At 29.9% G+C, this 20627-nt stretch overlaps 2 protein-coding genes across 4 annotated transcripts in view; one reads left to right on the plus strand and one right to left on the minus strand.

Moving 5' to 3' along the window:
- Positions 1 to 1436, minus strand: part of LOC117179571 (sialin) — a 228916-nt gene extending 227480 nt beyond the window's left edge. The window contains exon 1 of the mRNA XM_033371504.1: positions 1356 to 1436. Within this exon, the coding sequence (XP_033227395.1) occupies positions 1356 to 1374 (19 nt within the window). The 5' untranslated portion in view covers positions 1375 to 1436. The remainder of the gene's footprint in view (positions 1 to 1355) is intronic.
- Positions 1 to 20627, plus strand: part of LOC117179572 — a 39283-nt gene that overhangs the window by 15596 nt on the left and 3060 nt on the right. Inside the window, exon 2 of one of the 3 annotated variants that reach the window (XM_033371505.1) lies at positions 1459 to 1626. The exons of 1 other annotated variant lie outside the window; for it this stretch is intronic. In XM_033371505.1, the coding sequence (XP_033227396.1) occupies positions 1459 to 1626 (168 nt within the window). Of the gene's footprint in view, positions 1 to 1458; positions 1627 to 8334; positions 8609 to 20627 lie in introns of those variants that run through there. One more of the 3 variants, XM_033371507.1, reaches the window with a different exon arrangement.

Below are 20627 nucleotides of genomic sequence, written 5' to 3' on the forward strand. Positions count from 1 at the left end.
TCGACCTAAAAGGAGAGTATGTTGAAAAATAAAACCGACTTTGGCCAAAAAAACGTCTCCGTGTTTCATTTTTCAGGGACTTATCAGACTGCCTAGTATAGTTCGATGTCAACAATCTACAACGATAAAATTCGTGAAACGTTCAATTATCAGCAATTACGGCTCAAAGTGTTATAAAAATTAATCTTCGTACATTCAAAATCATGGAAAAAACAACCAAAATGCTAAAGTATGAGTTGGCTTTCGAAAACGTTAACAGATGAAGAAAACAAAATAGAAGATTTTTCGTTCAGCGATCATCATTATTATAAAAAACACTCACTCCATGGCACTATGTAGCGGAATCGAGAATGGCTGCGCAAAATGAAAAACATGTTTTAAAATTGGGAGATATCAGATGTACGGACGTTTTCGAGGTCGCTGAATTAAATTCCAAAGTCAAAATTTCAAAAAATTGGTTTAATTTTTGCAATTATAAACCAATTTAGTTGATAGAAAATATGTAAGGGTTTTCAAGGTCGCTGGATTCGAATCCAAAGCCAAAATTTCAAAAAACAAAATGGCGGATGAGTTACCGTAAAAAATTTCAAGAAATCATCTTCATTTTTGCAATTACAATTCAATTTACTCAATAGAAGATATATAAGGGTTTTTGAGGTCGCTGGATTCGAATCCAAAGTGATCTAGGTAAGTCGTTGTACAAATTCAAAAGCAGATTATTACATTATTATTATCATAAATAGTTCTTATCTCAAAAATGATTTGTCGGGTTTCAAAAAGTTGTTTACTTTTATCTGACTAAATGAGTTCGAAAAATTAAAAATAAATTTGCGCCAAATATGTAGAGTCTAAATAATGATGAGAATTTGTTAATATTAAAACTAATAGATTATTGAAAAAAACAATGTAGAACATCTAAGATTCGTAGGAAAAGTAAGAAAGAATAACACGGCCCGACATTTACAAGAAAAATATTAAGAACCTGTATCTGTTTAGTGTCGGTATAGCACGAACTATATCTCGAATGCAAAGACAATCTCAAATACCAAAATATATGAAATTTCGAGTCTTTTTCTATTGTTTTACAAAAAGCATTCAACTAAAAAAGACTATATTAAGAAAATATTTACGTAAGTCTGGGATTGAACGGCTTTTATTCTTTGAAAAAAATTTCGTAGTTTATAACAACTTCATCTATCAGAAAATGCACTTTATTGCATAGGATCTTACCAGGCATTTTACTCATGCTACATTTTTATCGATTATGCGCAAAAATATTGTTCAAACATATTAATTCTTGCTAATTTATCAAGTGATTTCTTAGTTATTCAATTACACTGTGATATTATACGTACCTTGAGGAATAGAAGCCATTTTTCAGAATTGAAATCGGTTAATAGTACTTATTTTGGCGTCACTTTAAAGTTAAGTGTTGTGCTCTCTCACTTGTCCGAACAGCGTCAACTCCTGCGGCGCACGGCTCAACACTACACTACATAAACACGAGCACCTACCTGACCTACCTGAAGATACATTTGGAATCTTAAGGCATCAGGCACGAAGGAATAATAAGGAGACCCAACTGCCAGTGGGAAGCCATTTGAAACTGGCAATAGAAACATTACCGTAAGTGATAGGTATATTATAGGAAGATCTTAAATTTTCGTGTGCAGGTGCGCAGTTGTCCTCTTCCTGCACATGGAAAAGTGTGTGAGTGAGAAAGGTTGTCAACTTAACGTAAGTTAGAGAGGTTCTGTTCTTTTGTTGATCATCATACGAAAGATACAAGAAATAAATATATAAACGGTATTTTCGGTACTTGTATGAAAAAAGTGTGAACAGATTTTGAAAAAGAAAAGTATAGGTAAATACCTTTTAAATTTGTAATATGATAAAGAAATAATGGAAGTAATATAACTTGATTGAAAAGTTTAAAATGTCCTTTCCGAAATTGAAAGAAAAATACGATCATAAATAACAAGCAGAGAAGCTGAAATTAAAATAAGAATTCGATCATAAACAACAAGCAAATAGGCTAAATCAATAGAGTAGCCGATACTCGAGGGTCCTTTGTTAACCTTTCGGATTAAAATTTAGAAATAGATTTTTTTTAATTTCATAATTAACAGCCTAAAACATAATAATTCGTTTATTGTATGTACAGTGAGGGCTTTAAAAAAGCGAAGTGTATGCGCCTTCTTCGGCGTGTAACTTGCACCATAACCCGGCACTAGATACCTAATGGCTTAGAACAAAAAATTTTGGCCACCTGCATCAAAACAAACGATCAGAACCTCCCTGACAAACTGTCTCACTCGCACACTTAGCCATGTATAGGAAGAGGACAACTGCGCACCTGCGCAAGAAAATACATAGTGCATGGGATGTTATCGCACCATTTCGGTAAAGGGCTATCCAACCCTCACTTTTCTGGGGGCTCTAAAGTCTCTTAACATGGCGGTCTCGAATTAAATATCTTACATCACTCGTATGGTCACCCACGTCTTTACGTGGGCTCTTTTACATTGATCTCCCAGCCGTAAAGACGTGCCTAGCCCCACTTGCTATGTGTTCATGGAATTTCAAATGGTTTCTACTTATTTTAATGAATTAAGACATTTTTCGAAAATTTTTGCGGAATAAATTAAATTTCTATTTTGTGGGATTCTACGGATTGCAATAATTTCAAAGGGTTTCAAGTTATTTTAAAAGGTTTCAAGGGATTTCGTCCAAAAAATATTTAGAACTCTTAATATTGAAGAAGTTGTTATGCATTTGTAAATAGTTATGTTTTTATTATTATTATAAATCAAAAACCTAGGGACGCTAACGCGACTATCGGCCGAAAGGAACGACAGCTACCAGTCCCAAATATTGTTTTTCTATCAGGGACGTTTCATTCTTAATGTACGTCCTTCGAATCAAGACAGTACACACTTGACCATTAACCATATCGCATCTCCTCATTTCCAAATTTATACATTTTTACAAATAACTTTATTTGTTCATTGTTATTAAAACGTGCATTCCCCGCTTTATTTCATATGCTATTGATTCTCCAAAACGGATTTCAACATTTTCAAGGGCTCTGAAGGAATTAGGTGAATTAATTACGTTTGATTACGTTTTATTATTGCTGAAGGAATTTTTAGAAAAGAAAATATTCATAATTTTGAGAGCGATTTAAAACATAAAAGTTTGTTTATTTAACAAACTTTCTTTTTTCTCGGACATTTTTATATCGCCGTGAATTTATCTCCAATGAATTAAGTATATCAAAAAATTTGTTTAATGATTCATTTAACAATATTTAAAAACTAACAAATTTATTATAAAAAGTTTTTTTTTTCAAAAAAAAAAAAACAACAATTTATTCTGAATTTAATAGGAAATTGTTGAACATTAAAAGTTCTTATCAATTTTATATTTCCGAGTGTTGCAATTTGAAGTGGTTCTATTTGTAATTGTTCTAATTTTCAATTTTTGAACTGATTTTTTTTTCTTAGGTTCTTCGGTACAGTTGAAAATTAGTATTCTCGAATTTCAATAGGCGCGGATGTGATAACTGGATTGTTAAATCCGTTCTGTTAGACCAGCCACTTCCTCTCTAGTTTTGGGACTTTGTGCCATCATTAGAGCTTTGTTGGTCTTTTGTTTTTTTTTTACCCTCGAGGTCTTTTCTTTAATCAGCTTCATCATATAATGACTTTGCAGTTTAGATATGAGTTTATTATGAATTCCATAATAATATTTCTTCCTTTATAACCTCCCGCATTAAATTAGAATCGTAATTCCTATCAATAGTTAAGTTATTGGTTCCCAGTCCAAAGTCCATCGATTCATCGGTTTGATGCCTTCTCAAACTTTCTGAAATATCGTTACACGTGTTGTATCGAGCCGAGGAAGGTCTGAGATGAGCCTGGGGCCATTTCAGTCCCAAAGTACAGACGGAATTTCTTAAACGTAACGTTTGACCGAGAAACGTAATCTTGAAGAATTTCAAGGCCAGAGAATTTTTTGATTTTAGTGTTGAGTTTCGCCATATGACGAATCTGTCTGTGATTTGAGAGAATTAATTCTATGACGTGAATGTATACTTGAAAGTACATTACAAAAATATGGCACTTATGTTAATTTACTCCGATTGCTCGCTAATGTAACTATTTTTTCTAACTTCTTAGCTGACGATTAAAAATAATAGCCGCCATCTTAAAAATCGAAATTTCCAAAGTTTTCATGGTTTTGAAGATTCTAGAACATTTCAAGTAATTTCTAAAAATTGCACTAGATTCTAACGGATTTTTAACTGATTTCAGGAGTCAAAACATGATTTTGAAGGTTTCAAAGCTTTTAGATCATTTTAAAAGATTGCAAGGTATTTTAAAGGATCTTAAGACATTTCAAGAAGTTCCAAAATTATATCAAAAGATTGTAAAGTTTTCCTAATTTTTAAAGAAGTTTTAAGAGATATTACAAATTTCAAGATAATTTACGGAATTTCAAATTCACCCCTAAGGATTTTAAAGATTTAAAAAATTGCAATGGATTTCAAGAGATTTGGAGGATTTTATGATATGTTACAAGTAAACAAGTTTTCAAAAAATTGTACGGCTTAACAAATTTCAAAGAAATTTAAGATAATTTTAAATAATTACTAGAGTACTTTAACGATTAAATGAAAGTGAATGGAATTTTAAGTGACTTCGGGCTTTTAATACATAAGCAAGATTTTAAGGGTATTATCTGATTGTGTGGGATACTACGAGTTTTCAATAATTTCATAATTTTTTTTAAGGAATTTTCAAACGTATTATAGATTAAAATATGTTTTACGGGATTTTATTGGTTTCATGAGATTTCATAAGATTTTAAACAGCTTATGGTATTTGAAAATTTTCCAAGGAATTTAACAATAACGGCATCTATAAAATTTCCAGGCTTTCAAAGAACTTGGTAGGACAGGCATGTTCAACTTGGGGAAATTCCCTTCGGGAACGAATGTTCCGCGTCCACCACTATTTCTCCTAGAGAACGGAAGAGAGGTAGAGGCGTCTCGGTGACGTCATGCTGCACCGTAGATACGAATTTAACCATTTTAATGCTTGAAATATTCTTAAATACCTTAAATGTAACGCAAGGCAATAAGAAATAAAGAAAATTAAGATTCGATAAGCATCAGTAAGCTAGAGATTTTATTAGAATTAAAAATCAGATTTTAAGCAAGGAAATCCCTATTTAGCTTACTGAGTAGCACGATAATAGTGTTCTCGTAGAGACATCGCTTTATTTTTATTTATTGAATTTACTTTACTTATATTGACTCATCCATCAGGTAATGTTTGATCAATTATTAAAATTGTCAAATCTACATTTTTTAGTTTATAAAAGTTTCGAGCGTTTTAAATGATTTTTAAGAGTAAAAGTTTAGCCTCGAGTAGTGCGGACAACAATGAATAGTGAGAGCCATTGCTCGCGCCTCTAAAAATAAGGCGAAATAAGGAATTATAAGGCGGAATAAGACACGAGTCTGCGCTAAGAGTCGTGCAAAAGAAAGACACACAAGTCCAAATACCTTAAGTAACTTATCAGAGTCTTGATTAAACAAACTATTACTATTTTAGACACGGAAATCATTTTAAATCATTAACTAGCTTACTGAATCTTTGAGATACGTGAAATCTTATTCGTAAGTGAATAGGTCCTTGGAAATGACTGTCGGTGTGCTTGGGCACGACTGACTTTTCAACATCAAATTTTAATACTAGCTAGTCCTAATTATTTTATTTTAGTATGTTTTATATTTATTTTCAGTGAATTTTATTAAAAAGAGAAGCTTATAAAGTATTTATTTGGTAAACATTATTGAAAATTTTATTGTCACAGTTTTGGTTGGTTAACCCTTTTGATAGTCTTAAAAATATATGAACATTATACACAAGGTAGAAATTACAACAGATTTCTGAAGACTGCAGGGAGAAATAAAATAAAAAGAAATTTCATTTTGTACCAGATTACAACAATAATTAACCCCTCGATGTAATATTTAAGAAATTGAATGAAACTATGGCCCTACATTTTATTTAAATTTGCCAAATGATTCCCAAGCCTTTATGTTGGAACGTTAAAATAAACTGAAACAAGTTTCTCAAAAAAACTTCGGAAAAAATGGAACGTGGCTATCAGAAGTCGTTTGTGATGAGCAGCGCGTCACGTGTTTAGTAGAATTATGACAATTGGGAACGATGAAAATGATTTCATGCCAAGAGAGAAAGATTAGAAGACTGAGAGAAGTGGTGACGACTACCACGTGTAAACTGAAAGTTTGAAATAGGTTTTTTGGATAGTTTTTGCGAAATGTTACTTTGCCACCTGAAAGCTGCGAGTCACGAGGCCGAGTTAAGAGCGATAACATAAGAATCGATTCGTGACGTTCGAGGTAGATTCGGCGACCAACTTGTCTTCGTGTCTAGGTCACTCGAGTACAACATACTCGAAAGTATATCGAGAAGTACTCGCATGTAAAGCCTAAGGCAATCGACCACTTCGAATAGCTTTTCTTCAAATCCTCCTATGAACCTATGCGGCTCAGTAAAAAAGATAGGTATGCCTTCATATTCAAGTGCACGGGGTTGTGGTCAGGGAATTCTGGAAAGTCAGGGTGTCACGTAAAACCTGAAAGAGTCAGGAAATTTTCCATAAACTTAAGTCGAAGTTTAGGGGTCGTCTACATTCAATGTATGTAGGCGTTCTGACCCTCCCTTCCACCCAAAAAATCTTGCTAAGATTTTATCAAGTTCGGTTATTTTTTTGAAAAGTCAGCAGTTGTATTAAAAAGTAATTCTTTTGGGTTCAAATTTCAACTGTTTTGTTCAAAAAATCGCCTTTGAGGTTAGAAGTTATTTTTTAAGGGCATGTAACACATTGAGTAGGAATTTCGCCAAAAATGATTTTCAAAGAAATTAATACTGGCCATTTTGGACATATTTTCTTTGTAACCTTAAAATTGATAAACTTAGAAACTTTTTTATATTAAAAATATTTGCGAGGTGTAAAAGAACTTACATAAACGTAATTTACAGTCGACTCTTGACTTTCTCAAAGTTTGAGGACGATATTTTACATTTAAAAAAAGGTCTTAGGTTCAAAAAATTTTGAGGTACAAAGAAAATATGTCAAACCATGGTCCCAAATTTAATTTCTTTGAAAATAATTTTTAGCGAACTTCCTACTCAAATAAGGTGCATAAACGTAGTTTATAGTCTTCTGATACATTTTCCAAAGTTCAAGTCTGATATTTTATTCACAAAAAAGTTCTCAAGTTCAAAGAAAATTCAGTAAACTGAAAAAGTGAGGTCGGTTAATCTTTTTAGTTGAAAAATCATTTTTTCCAATGTAAGTTTATTTCTTTGGCTGAAAATTAACTATTTTGTCAAACAAACAAAAACATATTTTTTTGTTATAAATATAAATTCTCAACTATTTGGTTGAAGATTTAACTCTATATGTATTGTGTTTCTTTATATGTATGTATTGTTCTTTATTTATTTAACATTACATTTTTTAAAGAAAACTTAAATTTATCTATTCTAATTTTTGTTAAAAATTTAACTTTTTTTAGTTGAAAAATCACGCATTTTGTAAAAAAATTGGTCTGTTTGGTTGGCTGTTTTTCATTGAAAATTAAAATATTTTTAAATGGAAATATGACCTATTTAAACTTTTTTATTAGAAATTATTTTGGTTAGAAATTTTTTTTTTGTCGAAGAATCATAACTTGGGTTGAAAATTTAACTATTTGGATGAAAAGTCATATATTTTGTTGAAAATTCGTCTTTTTCCAATAAAATTAATTTTCTTGGTTTAAAATAGTGTTCAAAGTAGTGAAATTGGGATTTTGTAGCAACTCTGAAAAAAGCCGATACATTTTTCTACCAAAAACTAATGAGAATTCGAATTCGTGACATCAGATTTGGAGGATTTTTAATTTAGCAAGTTGTATAACATGTTGAGCTTCAAAATTGGTTTATGTAGCCTGCAAGAATCATGATTTTTAGAATAAACAAAACCGCCATTTTATCCCACTAAATGGGGTGAAATGGAAGGAATGCAACCTCTTTCATTTGATTAGTCTATCTATTATATGAGTTGTTTACGTATGAAATTCTGAAAAAGTAAATGATGACTCGGGAACTATCTCTATACTATCAAATTCAGAACTGAATTTCATATTGATCACTGGTACCTGTTCGTCATTGAATGATAATTAAAAATACATCTGTCATTAGCATTGAAAGAGGGAAATGGCCAGTACTAAAAGGTCTTCGTTTAGAAACCGACAGTAACTCACTGACTTGGCAGTGAAACTGAACAAATAGTGAAAGGAAGTGATAATATCTTGCAATTTTTGTGAAGTCATTCTTAAGTAGCTAGATCAAGTTCAATTATTTTAGCGTTTTAATTAAACTTTAATTTTTCAGACTTTTTAATTGTTGACTTCAAATTTGAATAAAAAAAAAACATTTAAGATGCTGGATAGTTCTTCAATAATAATGAACAAAATGGACTTGCCGTATCTGCTCGTTAATTGTGTGTTGACAAAGCGCTCTTTGTAAGTTTTTTGACCAACCATATATACCTTATAATTAATACGACTGCAGGATTTTTGCGTTAATGATTTTGAAGTGACCTGTAAAAAATCCCGAGAACAATTTAGTTATAATTAGTGTGATAAACATTATCTAGCAGTTTAGTATCTGATGATCTTTTTTTTTTCATCAGAAGCAATCAACTTTTTATCAGAAGTAATATTCTTATATTTTCCAATTATATTTTTTCATGCTGAATTGCAATAACTGGTGCAATCAGGAAAATACAATTAATCTACTATCAGCTTATTCCAAGGCAATGTTAGGGTGGATTGTAGGGAAAAAAATGTTGCATATCACAATGATTCTATGCCAAAATTTAGTCTCCTTGTTCTCAGCGGACATAAACATAATTACGAAGTCAAATGTTAATTTTTGTCATTTTTAAATTTCTTCTATTGCTTATCTATTTTCAGACATTATTCTTCTTAAATTTTTTCCAATGATTTATTATCAGTAGATAATTCTGAGTTTAAATAAAATTCTAAGGATAAATCTGTTTTAGCACAAAAATGACCATTTTGGAAAACTTGCTAAAGAAAGGACATTTACCGAGTTTGAGGGCCCTTTTGTGTAATTCACGAGATATCGATATGATATAAAAAGTTTTTAACAATAAAAGAAATGCATTTTTATTATAAGATTTAAATATAGAAAGTATGTGACAGTAGAGAAAATGTAAAAATTTTGTTTTCATTGAAGTGTGGTTTCAGTTTGTAAAAATTTAGTCTCTAGACATACAATTATTGACCCGAAGGGGTCACTAATTGGTCTTTATCCTGTCTATTGTCCGAACTACTATTCAGAATGAATTTAATCATGGGATAAAACTTAGTCTATCGAATTTTTTTTGATTGAATTTTAAATACATGACAAAAAAATGTTCAAGTCCCAACCTTTTTATTTTGTCCAATATTTTTAAAAAGTTTCAGCTAATATGAAAAAGGCACCCTATCAGTTTTATGCGGGCCAAATCATTTTTGAGTTCGAGAATTTTTAAAAATATAATCGCGAGATATCAAAAGAGTAAGCGGTGTTTTTTTTGTAGAACTTTTTGTAGATGTTCTAATTTCGGTCTCAACATTTTTTTGTACCTTCCGTTGTTTCCGAGAAAAATGCAACAATTCGATTTTTCAAAAATAAGTTTTTCAATGTGAAGCAGTATTTCTGCTACACAGTAAATCCCAGAGACATTATTTTTATGAAGTCGGATAAAAATGTTGCAAACAACTGACAACTACAATTATCCGACGATGGATAATTTTTATTTTCCTCGTGATAAAAATTATCTGTCTTCAGATCAATTTAGTTTTCAATTCTTTCCAGAGTTTTTATCCAACTTTAGATCAATAATATCTCTGGGATTTACTGTGTGAAAAAATGGTAAAAAGTTGGGTATTTGAGCAAATTGACTTTCACTCGAATATTAGAAAAAGCCGGTATTTTATCATTTTTCAAAATTTCAACATTTCATTGGAATCAATTTTTGAGAATATCGCATGTAATCTTCGAGCGATGATAACAAATAAAAAAAATTATTAAACTGTGAATGATGGGTCCCTTTATTTTCACGAACGAATGCTATATCCAAATAACAAGCCATTATGACACCATGACCTAAGACTTTTCTTCAAATTTTGTCTGATTTGGAATGGAGTTGATTAAATACAGGTGACTAAGAAGCCAAACCGGCTTCGAACCGGAAGTATTGGTGTTTGGAAGCATATTTTTCTCGATTTTTCTCGGATACTTCATTTGACGAAATTTATTACATAAGGTTCGATTAAAAATAAAATTTTTTCACAATATTTTTTTAAAAATAGAATTTAACGCCTATAATAGAGTAACTTTGCCTGTTAAATTTTAAATCTCATGTGTGAAGTCGTTGACACGAGAGCACTCTTCCTAATCGTGTAACTATTGAATGAAGCATATTAAAGAGCAAAGACACGGAGGCTGCTCGAGGTGATCACGAGCTTCCGACATGATAGAAAGATTTGTTCGCGAGCCGAAATTGATATTATTTATCCACGACCCTGTCAGCCGATCGTCATGTGCCGATTCCGTAGAAAGATCCGATAAGAAATTCATTTAATCGTGGAAAAATTCAATTTTGTAATGAAGTAGCAATTACTGTCAGATAAAACGCTAATTCCTTGTATGAGAATCCAAAAAGTTAATATTCTTAGCAGAGAGGGTGGTTGCTGGGCCGAGAAACCTTGAAATGACAGTGAATTTCTTCCTTGACCGGGAATTTGACGAATTTTTTGAAGAAAAATGTATCCGATCAGCGAAATATCGCAAATTTCGTGCACTTGATATAATGCATTGTGAAATAAGTTCGATTAAAATTTTTTTAATATTCATTTTACAAGGCGCTTTTATTAAATTTAAAACCCTATTTAATCATTTTTTAAGTCTAAATCATTAAATTTTTAAACCTTCCAAGGTGAAAGTGTTTAATTAAAAAGAAAGAACAATTTTGTCATATTTATCACTATTTGACTGTTTATTTAAAATAAGCAATTATAAATCAAATATTAAAAATTAAACAATTTGAAACTGAAGTACTCAGAAAAATAATTGTTTGACCCTATATCAAAGTTAGAATTTGTTTAATTCAAATAAAATTGGTGTGGCTGGAAAATGACGTATTTGAATAATTGAATAACACAACATTTTCTGAGTTTTTTTAAACTTAAAAAGCCTGGAATACATAATTACAATTTCAGAGTTTTAGATTTAAACCTTGAAAGTTACAGTTTTAATTTTTCCATTTCAAAAGTTTGTATTTGAATGTAAAAGTTTTGCAGTTTTTAACAATGGAACAACTGTTAATTTGGAACGACTTGAAATAAAAATAATTTATCTTCTAAATTAAAAAGTGTTTAGTTTATACAATAATTTAAATCGTTTAATTTTTAATGTCAATAATTTAAAATTCCTTAGGATGGTATAATTTGGAACATTTACAAATTCATTGATTGAACTGTTCAATTTATAAAAAATTTAAATTGTTTAGTTTAACGGCCTTTAGTAAAAAAATTGTTCAATTAAAAAGCGTTAAATGTTTTAACTTCAATTTTAAAAGTTTAATATTAAAGATCTCCAATTTTAGTGCTTTAATTTTCATTTCAGTTTTTATTAAGTTAAATAAAAAAATTCAACTTTAAGAATTTTTCTGTTTTCAATGAACGTGAAAAATTTTTGCAAACTGGTAAACAGCATTACCATTAAAGAACAATTGATAATTTTGAACATTATCAAATTGACATTTTATAGAATGTTAGAATCATAAAAAAAACACAATTCATTTCGAGCTGATTGTTATGTGACTTGGTTTTGCATGACATTTATTTAACCAAATTTTCATATTTGGAGCTGATTGTTATATAACTTGATTTTGCATTTCATGTATTTAACCAAATTGTCATATTTTGTTTACTTTCGTGAATAACAATTTTATTTTAATTTTTTTATATACTATAATGTATTTTTCGCGGACATTAAAAATAATGGCCTAGGCTAATTTACAGAAAAACAGAATTTGAGAAAAGAACTTGAAAACTTTAAAAACCACTTTAAAAAATATAGGCAACTCATCTAATTTAAAAATAAGCCGTGGCTACGTTTACCGTAATTCCGGAACAAATAGTTAAATTTGTTCGGTAAGAATAGGGGAGCAGGAACAGAGGTTATTTGTAGGAACTGTCTACCTGTAACGAGTGTCTTGTCCATGCGCCTACTACCGAACTCGAATCGAAACTTCGGTACGCGTAGCTACGACCGAAAAGGGAATGAATGGACTAGTCTCAAAAATTTCGGAACGAGCCACTTTGCTTTATCAAAGATAATTGAAAAGTTAAATAGTTATAAGATACAATATTGGACAGTATAAATCAGAAATGGAAAAATTATTGGAGATTATTAAGCGTACTGATTGTGATAATTCAAATTGATAAAACAAATTGATCAATATAATTAGCAATCAATAAGCAGTACAAATAAATTATGTGAATGAACTGCCCTCGGCTGACTAAAGTTCAACATACACATTTTCGAAGAACATGACCCAAAAATCGGATATCAGAACCGTCAAAATTAAAATCTGGGAGATATATCACATTAAACTGTAATATAGATAAACTTGAGGCAAATTCCTCGTAACGATAAAAGTCTGTAAAGTCTAAAAAAAATTATGAAAAGATAGAAGTTACTTTTACTCAAGAAGTTGAACGCAGTGAGTTTGTGTTGGAGGTCAGGTGCGGTTTTACCTATTTCTACTGTTTCTCTTTGTCTTTATTACGTCTTATATTAATTTCATTCTCCAACGACATCGATCGAAATTTCAAGAATGCATGATTCAATAATCTGCATTTTGTTCTCCCATATTTATTTTGATCATTGGCCTTTGGTTTTCAAAAATCTCTTGGTTTTAATTTTCAAGCTAAAAATTTTGTTTTATTTTCGAATTGTGGGATAAAAAGATTGTTTATTTCTTTATAAGCAAAATGCACTGATACACTCGAGGCGAAATATAAAAGTCGAGAACGAATGCTCATACCATCGGTTGCGACAGGAATGTGCGGGTTGCCTGGCAAATTGAATAATCCTCTTGCACAATAATACTTCGTAATGAACCTAGGTCTGGTGTCTCATGTTTTCTTTCGATAGACCAAATTGCTTCTAACACCCTGTCCAAGACCTTGAAACACTTTTTATTTTTATGTTCTTATGGCACCTCCTAAAAATTTGGGCTTTTAGAAAACCATAAAGAAATCATTAGTAATGTCTTGGGAAAATAAAAAGTCAATCAGCACAAACTGAGAACAAAATATTTATGAAATCATAAATTTAACTGAACATAACAATATTTTTTGTTTTCAAGTGTGAGTATTATTATGAATTTTTCTGGTAACTAGAGTACTGAAACGCCGGCGATTATGTTTTTATTTATCTTTTTACATAATTAATATTTGCAAATATTAAATTTGCAGTGCATGAAAATGGTTTTCGAACTTTCAACGTAACAAGTTGTTGATAATTTACGCGCAAGGCAGTGTAATGACTACGTAAAGAAAATCTTGTTATTACGGCGCACTGACGTAAGAAAGTTGTCTAACGATAACGTTAAATAAGTTCAGCGGAATTTCTCCCAGAATGATTACTTCTGTTTAAAACAAATATATTTTATGTTATATATCTTTATATTTTTCTTTGATAATTATAATCAATAAAAGCGAATAAAAATTATGAGAATAAAAACATGCAAGAACAGGGTAAACACTGACCAGGAAAACCGGAAATCAGCCTGGAATGTTGGGTACCGGGAAAAAGCCTGGAAATACCCGTGATTTTTTTTAAATTGGAATTTTCTATAATTGTTTTTAATTTTGAAATAGTAACGTCTCGCTCTTAAAAAAAATGTGTTTTAAATTGTGCTCTGTGCAAAGTGGCCGTTGGCCAGGGAAAATCAGGGAATTCTATTAGTTAGTCAGGGATTTTGAATAAATTGTTGCAAAAGTGAGGTATGATATTTTTGTTAGTAATTTATTTGTCTTGTATTTATATTTCTTTTTTGTAGTTGTTTTCTTCTCATGATTATATTTCTAGTTAAAAATTTCATTATTTGGTTGAAAATATAATTATTCCAGTTGAAGATTCATCTCATATTAGTAGAAAATTCATGTTTTTGGTGGAAAGTTTGACTATTTTCTGGAAAATTGATCTTTTTTAATTGAAAAATCATCTCCTTGTGTCAAAGTTGAACTACTTTATCAACAACAAAACATTTTTCTAAAGGTTCCTCCCCTTCTTCGAGAATTTGTTCATTTTTGTTTAAAATTAATTTTTTAACTGAAAATGTAACTTCCATTTTTGGTTTGCAAATCAATTATTTTTTCTAGTTGACAATTCATTTTTGTTAGATAACTAATTTGCTTGTTTTGAAAATTCAACTGTTTTACAGAAAATTGTTCTTTTTGTTTAAAAGTTAAACAATTTGAATTCAATTTTTCCCACTTGCCTGATAATTCGATTTTTAATTAAAAAATTCATCATTTTAGTCGAAAATTCATCTCCTTGGTTGAAAATTGGACTATTTTGTTGAAAATTCGTTCTTTATCGTCAAAAAATAATTATTTTGGTAAAATGTAGCGTTTACATTTTTAGTTTAGAATTCATATATTTTGTAGAATATACTGTGGTTGAAAATTTAACTACTTTGTTCAAAATTAGTTTTCCTTTTTGTGGTTTAAATATTAACTATAACATTTTTTCATGGGAATTCACCTTTTAATTGAAAATTTCGTCTTCTAAAATATTCGCCTTTTGGCTTCAAAGTTTAACAATTCTTTTTTGACTGAAAAATCTTTAATTGTGGAAAATTTATCTCGTTAGTTGGCGATTTGTACTATTTGATTGAAAAGCATGTTCTTTGTTTGTTACAAATATATCTATTTTAGTTGATGATTTAACTGTTAAAACATTTGTCTTTAGTTCGAAAATTCATCTTCTTGGCTGAAAATACAGCTCTTTAGCTTAACTAAAATTTAACTGCTTTGATGAAATTTTTTTTAACACATCAACTATTACATTTTTTGTTTGAAAATTCATATTTATGTCGTATATTAAACTGTATTCTGAAAAAACTCGTCATTTTCTTTTGAGATTTTAATTACTTGGTGGAAAATGCAACTTTTTTTGGTTGAAATTTAATTCTTTTAAAATAAAAATTATACTATTTGGTTGAAAAATTCAGTCTGGTTAAATACTCAACAATTTTTTTGAGATTTTATAATTTTGTTGAAAATTCTTTCTTTTTTTGTTGTTGAAAATTCAACATTCCGAGGTGAAAGTTCAACTGCCTTCTAAAAAATTAGTCATCTTGGATTGAAAGTTTAATTACTTGGTGGAAAATGCAACTGTTTTGCTGAACATTTGTCTATTTGGACAGAGCATTCGTCACTTTGGATAGAAAATTCATCTTTTTTAGGTTGAAAATTTAAATATCTTTAAAAAATTCAATTATTTGGTTGAAAATGCAGCTCTTTTTGGTTGAAGTTAAATTTTTTTTTGAAAATTCAACTATTTGATCAAAAGTTCATCTAATTTATATAAATTACAATTTTTGTAATTTAGCCTGGAAAATAGGCAAGAATTTTGTTCTGAAGTTTGTGTGGGCACCCTAAAGAACTAAATTTCGAAGTTGCTGACATTGAAAGCAACCAAAGAGCCTGAATATAAAATGAATCAAATACAAAATTTATTGAGTAAATTTACTACTAATTTTATTTATATGACAAAGAACAAGATGAAGTTCGATCAATTAATTCTAAATGGAATAAATTGGGAACAAATTTGGCATGCCCTGATGAAAAATGAATTCCGCAGAATTTGGAGGTCGATGTTCGAGAAACGGGAAATGATACAGTGTTGGACTTTGAAGTCGTTAAAGAATTTAGGATTAGTTCTGAGTATCATGATCTTGCATTCTCTGAATAAAAAGGGGGGCCTATTAATGAATCATTTCTATGACGGTAAGGTAAAGGGAATTAGCTAGATTGATCAAAATGCAAATGAGGAGATTTGTTGACACTTGCCGGTTTTCCGGCTGACGTCAATGGCCGGTGTAAATAATGTGCAGATACAGTACTTTGGCCAACGAGTTTGAGGAACGCGGCCAAAGGTCTCCCCCGGGTCCGCAACCTGAACCGCACAAATTAAATTACGTAAAATAAAACCCACTTTCAATGTGCGATCATTTTTATAATCATTCACACATCCACTTTTTTATTAGCACACAATATCGTTGCTCGTTTATACAAAAGAGGTCAAATACAGTTTTAAATAGCTAATACTGGGGCGAATATTCATTCCTGAAGACGTAGTTGTGTGCATTTTCCTGGTGGGAATTGTAAATAACGATTTAAAAAAAATTCGCGTGGTTGAATTGTTAAATATTAAGCAGGAAATAATTTTGCATTTATTGGCATTGCATTTTAAAAAGAATTTTTTAGTTTTTACTGTTTTGGGGGCAGTATAATTAATTTGTACGCAGAACATTTTTTTAGGAATGCTTTTGGCGGATGGATATCCTTTTACATTCAAATTAGAAGATTAAACGGGTGATAAAAACTTTAAAAACAGAATCTTTCTTTTTTGAACCTTTATTTCTGAGGCATTAATTTAGGGCATATGAGAAAGTGTTTGACTGGGGACGAGAAGTAAGATTTAATCAATAGGAATTAAATATTTCTGGATAAATGGATTTATTGGAAATTACTCGAATTTCAGTCATCACAGGTTGTAATCTGTTCAACTTTTTTCATTTACTTTGCAAACTTTAACCTTTTTTCCTTTTTCAGTTGAGAAAATAAATAATTTAATTTTTTGGAATTTAATTTTTCCGTCTTGCATCTTTAAACTATTTTTGCAACTTTTAGTTCTATTTCTAAATGGAGCGGAAAATTCTTTTAAAAAAACCTCAACTTTAACAAAATTGTGATGATTTTTCTGAAAATGTTCAAAGACAATTTGTCCAAAAGCCCTAGCTGTTTTCTATTCTTAATTTGTACTTTAGGGCGAATATTATTTCATGAGATTTTTATTTCCTAAATTAGCATTCACATTTAAAGAAACGACAATATGTACGACAAATTTCTGCCGCACAACATTTTTTCTCTTGAAAAGTGCTAAAACATAAGTCTCTTGACTTTTTACTAATTATAAATAAAATCTATGAAAATAGTACTTTTTAAAATAATAAAATGTCATGCTATTTGAAAAAAATATAAATTGATCCTGTGCCATTTAGATTTGAGTACAACATTTGTTAAATAAGCGTCAAAACGGAACCTCTACAAAACGAAACTTCCGCCGAATTTATAAAGGAAAAAAGTACCAATTTTGGTATCCGGTAAAATACTGCTTATGGAGTTTTTTTTTTCTATCGCAGAACATTGTTTTTAAACGTTTTCAATATTTAAAGAAGAAAAAGTATTCATATTGAGCCCTTTTTGAAATAAGTAAAATTAAATTCTTTGTCTTGCATATCTTAAGTTATTGTTTAGGAAGCGTTTTCCGCAGTGAAACCGAAGTAAAAAATATATTAGAAAAATTCGATACATTGAAAACTGTGTTTGATAGAGGATTTTGTATAGCAGAAAATGCGTTTTCGCCATTAAGGTTATTCAGAGCTTTAAACTTTTAAATATTCAGTGAGAAAAAGTATCGAGCTTTTTTGGTAAGAAAGTAAAATTGTACTTTATTTTTCAAAAGATATATGTTTATTTAACAACAACAAAACTTATGACTGAAGTAAAAAAATTGATTTTGAAGCTCGTTGAATCTAAAAGTTTGATTGTATAACAATCGATGATTATTGCATTTCGTTTTTCAATGAGGCGTTTTGGAAAAGTTCTGTTCAGTGAATACTTCAATTCCGGTTTTTCTCCGTGACGTAAATTTTCGCACGAGACTCTTCAATGAGCGTAGACTATAACTATTAATTAATGCATCATGAATAGAAATTTCCAATTGCTAGATGTCACGTGCATTATCAAACCGGAATTCGCATTGTGATTTCCGTAAGTTTCTTATTTGACCAGACAATTCGCTTCTTCGTTCACGTGCAGATTTTCAGAAAAAGTCTTACTAATGTATACTTAAATATTTATTTTGTTCCTTAATTTTATTTATCAGTATCAAATATTTATCAATTCCCCTCGCTGTGATAAATTGCAAAATTAAATTTTGCATTTAATGGTATTTGAAGAAGGTACTTTTTAATGATAATTTGGTGACGTAGTTCTTAAATCAATTCGGATATCACACTAGACAAATTCTCCCTATAGTGTTCATTACCGTTTGCGGTTAAAACCTGTTTAACTTTGAGTCTTTTCTTACTACTATGCAAATTTATCCAAGACATAAATCTTTTCTGAATTGCATTTTCAAGATTGAGACATAATTTAGTATGTTTTAGCTTCGAGAGAAAATTAACGAGTTAGTATTTTTCCTATGATATGGATTTTCTTCTGAATGCATCGGTGGAACGACGGCGCAAAACTTAAAACGGAAAAAAATAGCAGAGGGTGATGACGCAATTATTATATTGCATAAGAATTTAGTTGTGGAATTTAGGTAATATAGCATTAATTATTATTTAACATTTACGACTGGTAATGTATGCTCCTGTTTCGTCGAATAAAAGAATAATTAGGAAAAATGAATGAGATCTTTTGAACTGTGGACATAAACATTAATACTTTCCTCTTATCTGAACTTGAATTTTCTCACGTCTCGAAATTCTTGATCTAAGCTTTCTAATTTTAATGGATTCGAATTTAAAAACCTTTACATTCTAAAACGTCTAGATTTAAACGATCCACTGATTATGATTGAACTGCTAAGATTATTTCGATGGGTTCTACGAATATTAGGCTATCTTTCTGCCACGGATAAAAATTAGGCTGACTTCATTCAGCTAAGGCTTCAGGAGGAATACGTAACTTATTATTTTTCGAAACATTTCCTATGAATTCAAAACTCCAGCATTTTGTATTACAGTTTGTAATGTAATTTTGACTCCTATAACTTTCAAAACAGGAAATTTTAATAGATTTTTATTTTTTTTAACATTTCATACAAAATGAAGTTAGCCTAATTCTTAACGGTAACGAACCGATAGCCTATCATTAGTAGAAACCATCGATTTCATCATCCTCGAGTTACGGACTTCACAGCCCAAAATGCTCTCAAAACATAGGAAATAGGGTGATTTTTCACGAATATAGCGGAATAGATTTTTTCACATAAAATTAATTTAGTTAGCATATTGGAATATAAATCTCAGTTGAACAAAATAGTTCAACGCTGAACCAAGTAGTAGTTGAATTTTTAACCAAAAAAGATAAATTCTCATAGAAAAATGTAATATTTGATAGTCCAACCAAGTAATATTTCAATTTCATGCAAAGAACCATTCAATTTTACAAAAAATAATATAATAATCAGTTGAATTTTTAACAGAAAGTTAAATTTTCACACAAAGAGTTGAATTTTTAACTGAAATGGTGAATCTTCAACCAAAGAAGCTTTGAATTTGCGACAGAAAAAATATGACTTTTAACAAAATAGTTGATTTCTTAACAGAATAATAAAATTTGGAATCAAATAGTAGAATTTTTAACCAAAAGATATGTATTCTGTACCAAAAATATATTACTAGCCTTTTCAACTAAAAAGGGTTAACTTTTCACTAAAAGTAATCTGTTGTTTTTATTGGCTTCTGTTAATTCAGTTCGCGCTTAAGCGAAAAAGGGGAAGTTTTTTTGAAATCAGAGTGAAAACATTGTCAGGAAATTTTTATATACCTGAAAAAACCAGGAAATTTCATGGAATTTTTTCGAGAATATGCTTACATTCTATTGAAAATTTGTCTTTGGGTTGAAAATTTAACTATTTTGGTAGAAATTCATTTGTTCGTTTGAAAATTAAATTTTTTGTTGAAAATTGATATTTTCTGGTCTAGAATTTAATTTTTTTTGAAGAAAATTCGTCTTTTTAATTTTGAAATAGAACAATTTGGTTAGAAATCCAACTATTTTATTGAAAATGAACTTTTTTGTCAAAAGCTCAAAATTTGTGGTTTTCGTTGAGAATTAATCTTTTTTCGTGAAATATGAACTACATACTTGGTTGAAAGTTAGATTTTTTTGTCAAAAATTATTTTTGTTGTTAAAGTTTCATCATTTTAATTAAAAATGCATCATTTTGGTTGAACATTTAACTATTTTCTTGAAGATTATTTTTATCGTGGTTGATAACGAACTTTTTAAACTGAAAATTAACTGAAAATTAACTGAATTTTAACGATAGGAAGATAAAATAACCTTTTCTTTTAATTATTATTCAAAAGCGTGGACTTCTGGGTCAAATTCAAGAAATGATTAATTATCAAAATAAAAAGAACAGTTATTT

This window comes from Belonocnema kinseyi, chromosome 9 (genome assembly GCF_010883055.1).
Source record: "Belonocnema kinseyi isolate 2016_QV_RU_SX_M_011 chromosome 9, B_treatae_v1, whole genome shotgun sequence".
In the NCBI taxonomy this organism is placed as follows: domain Eukaryota; kingdom Metazoa; phylum Arthropoda; class Insecta; order Hymenoptera; family Cynipidae; genus Belonocnema; species Belonocnema kinseyi.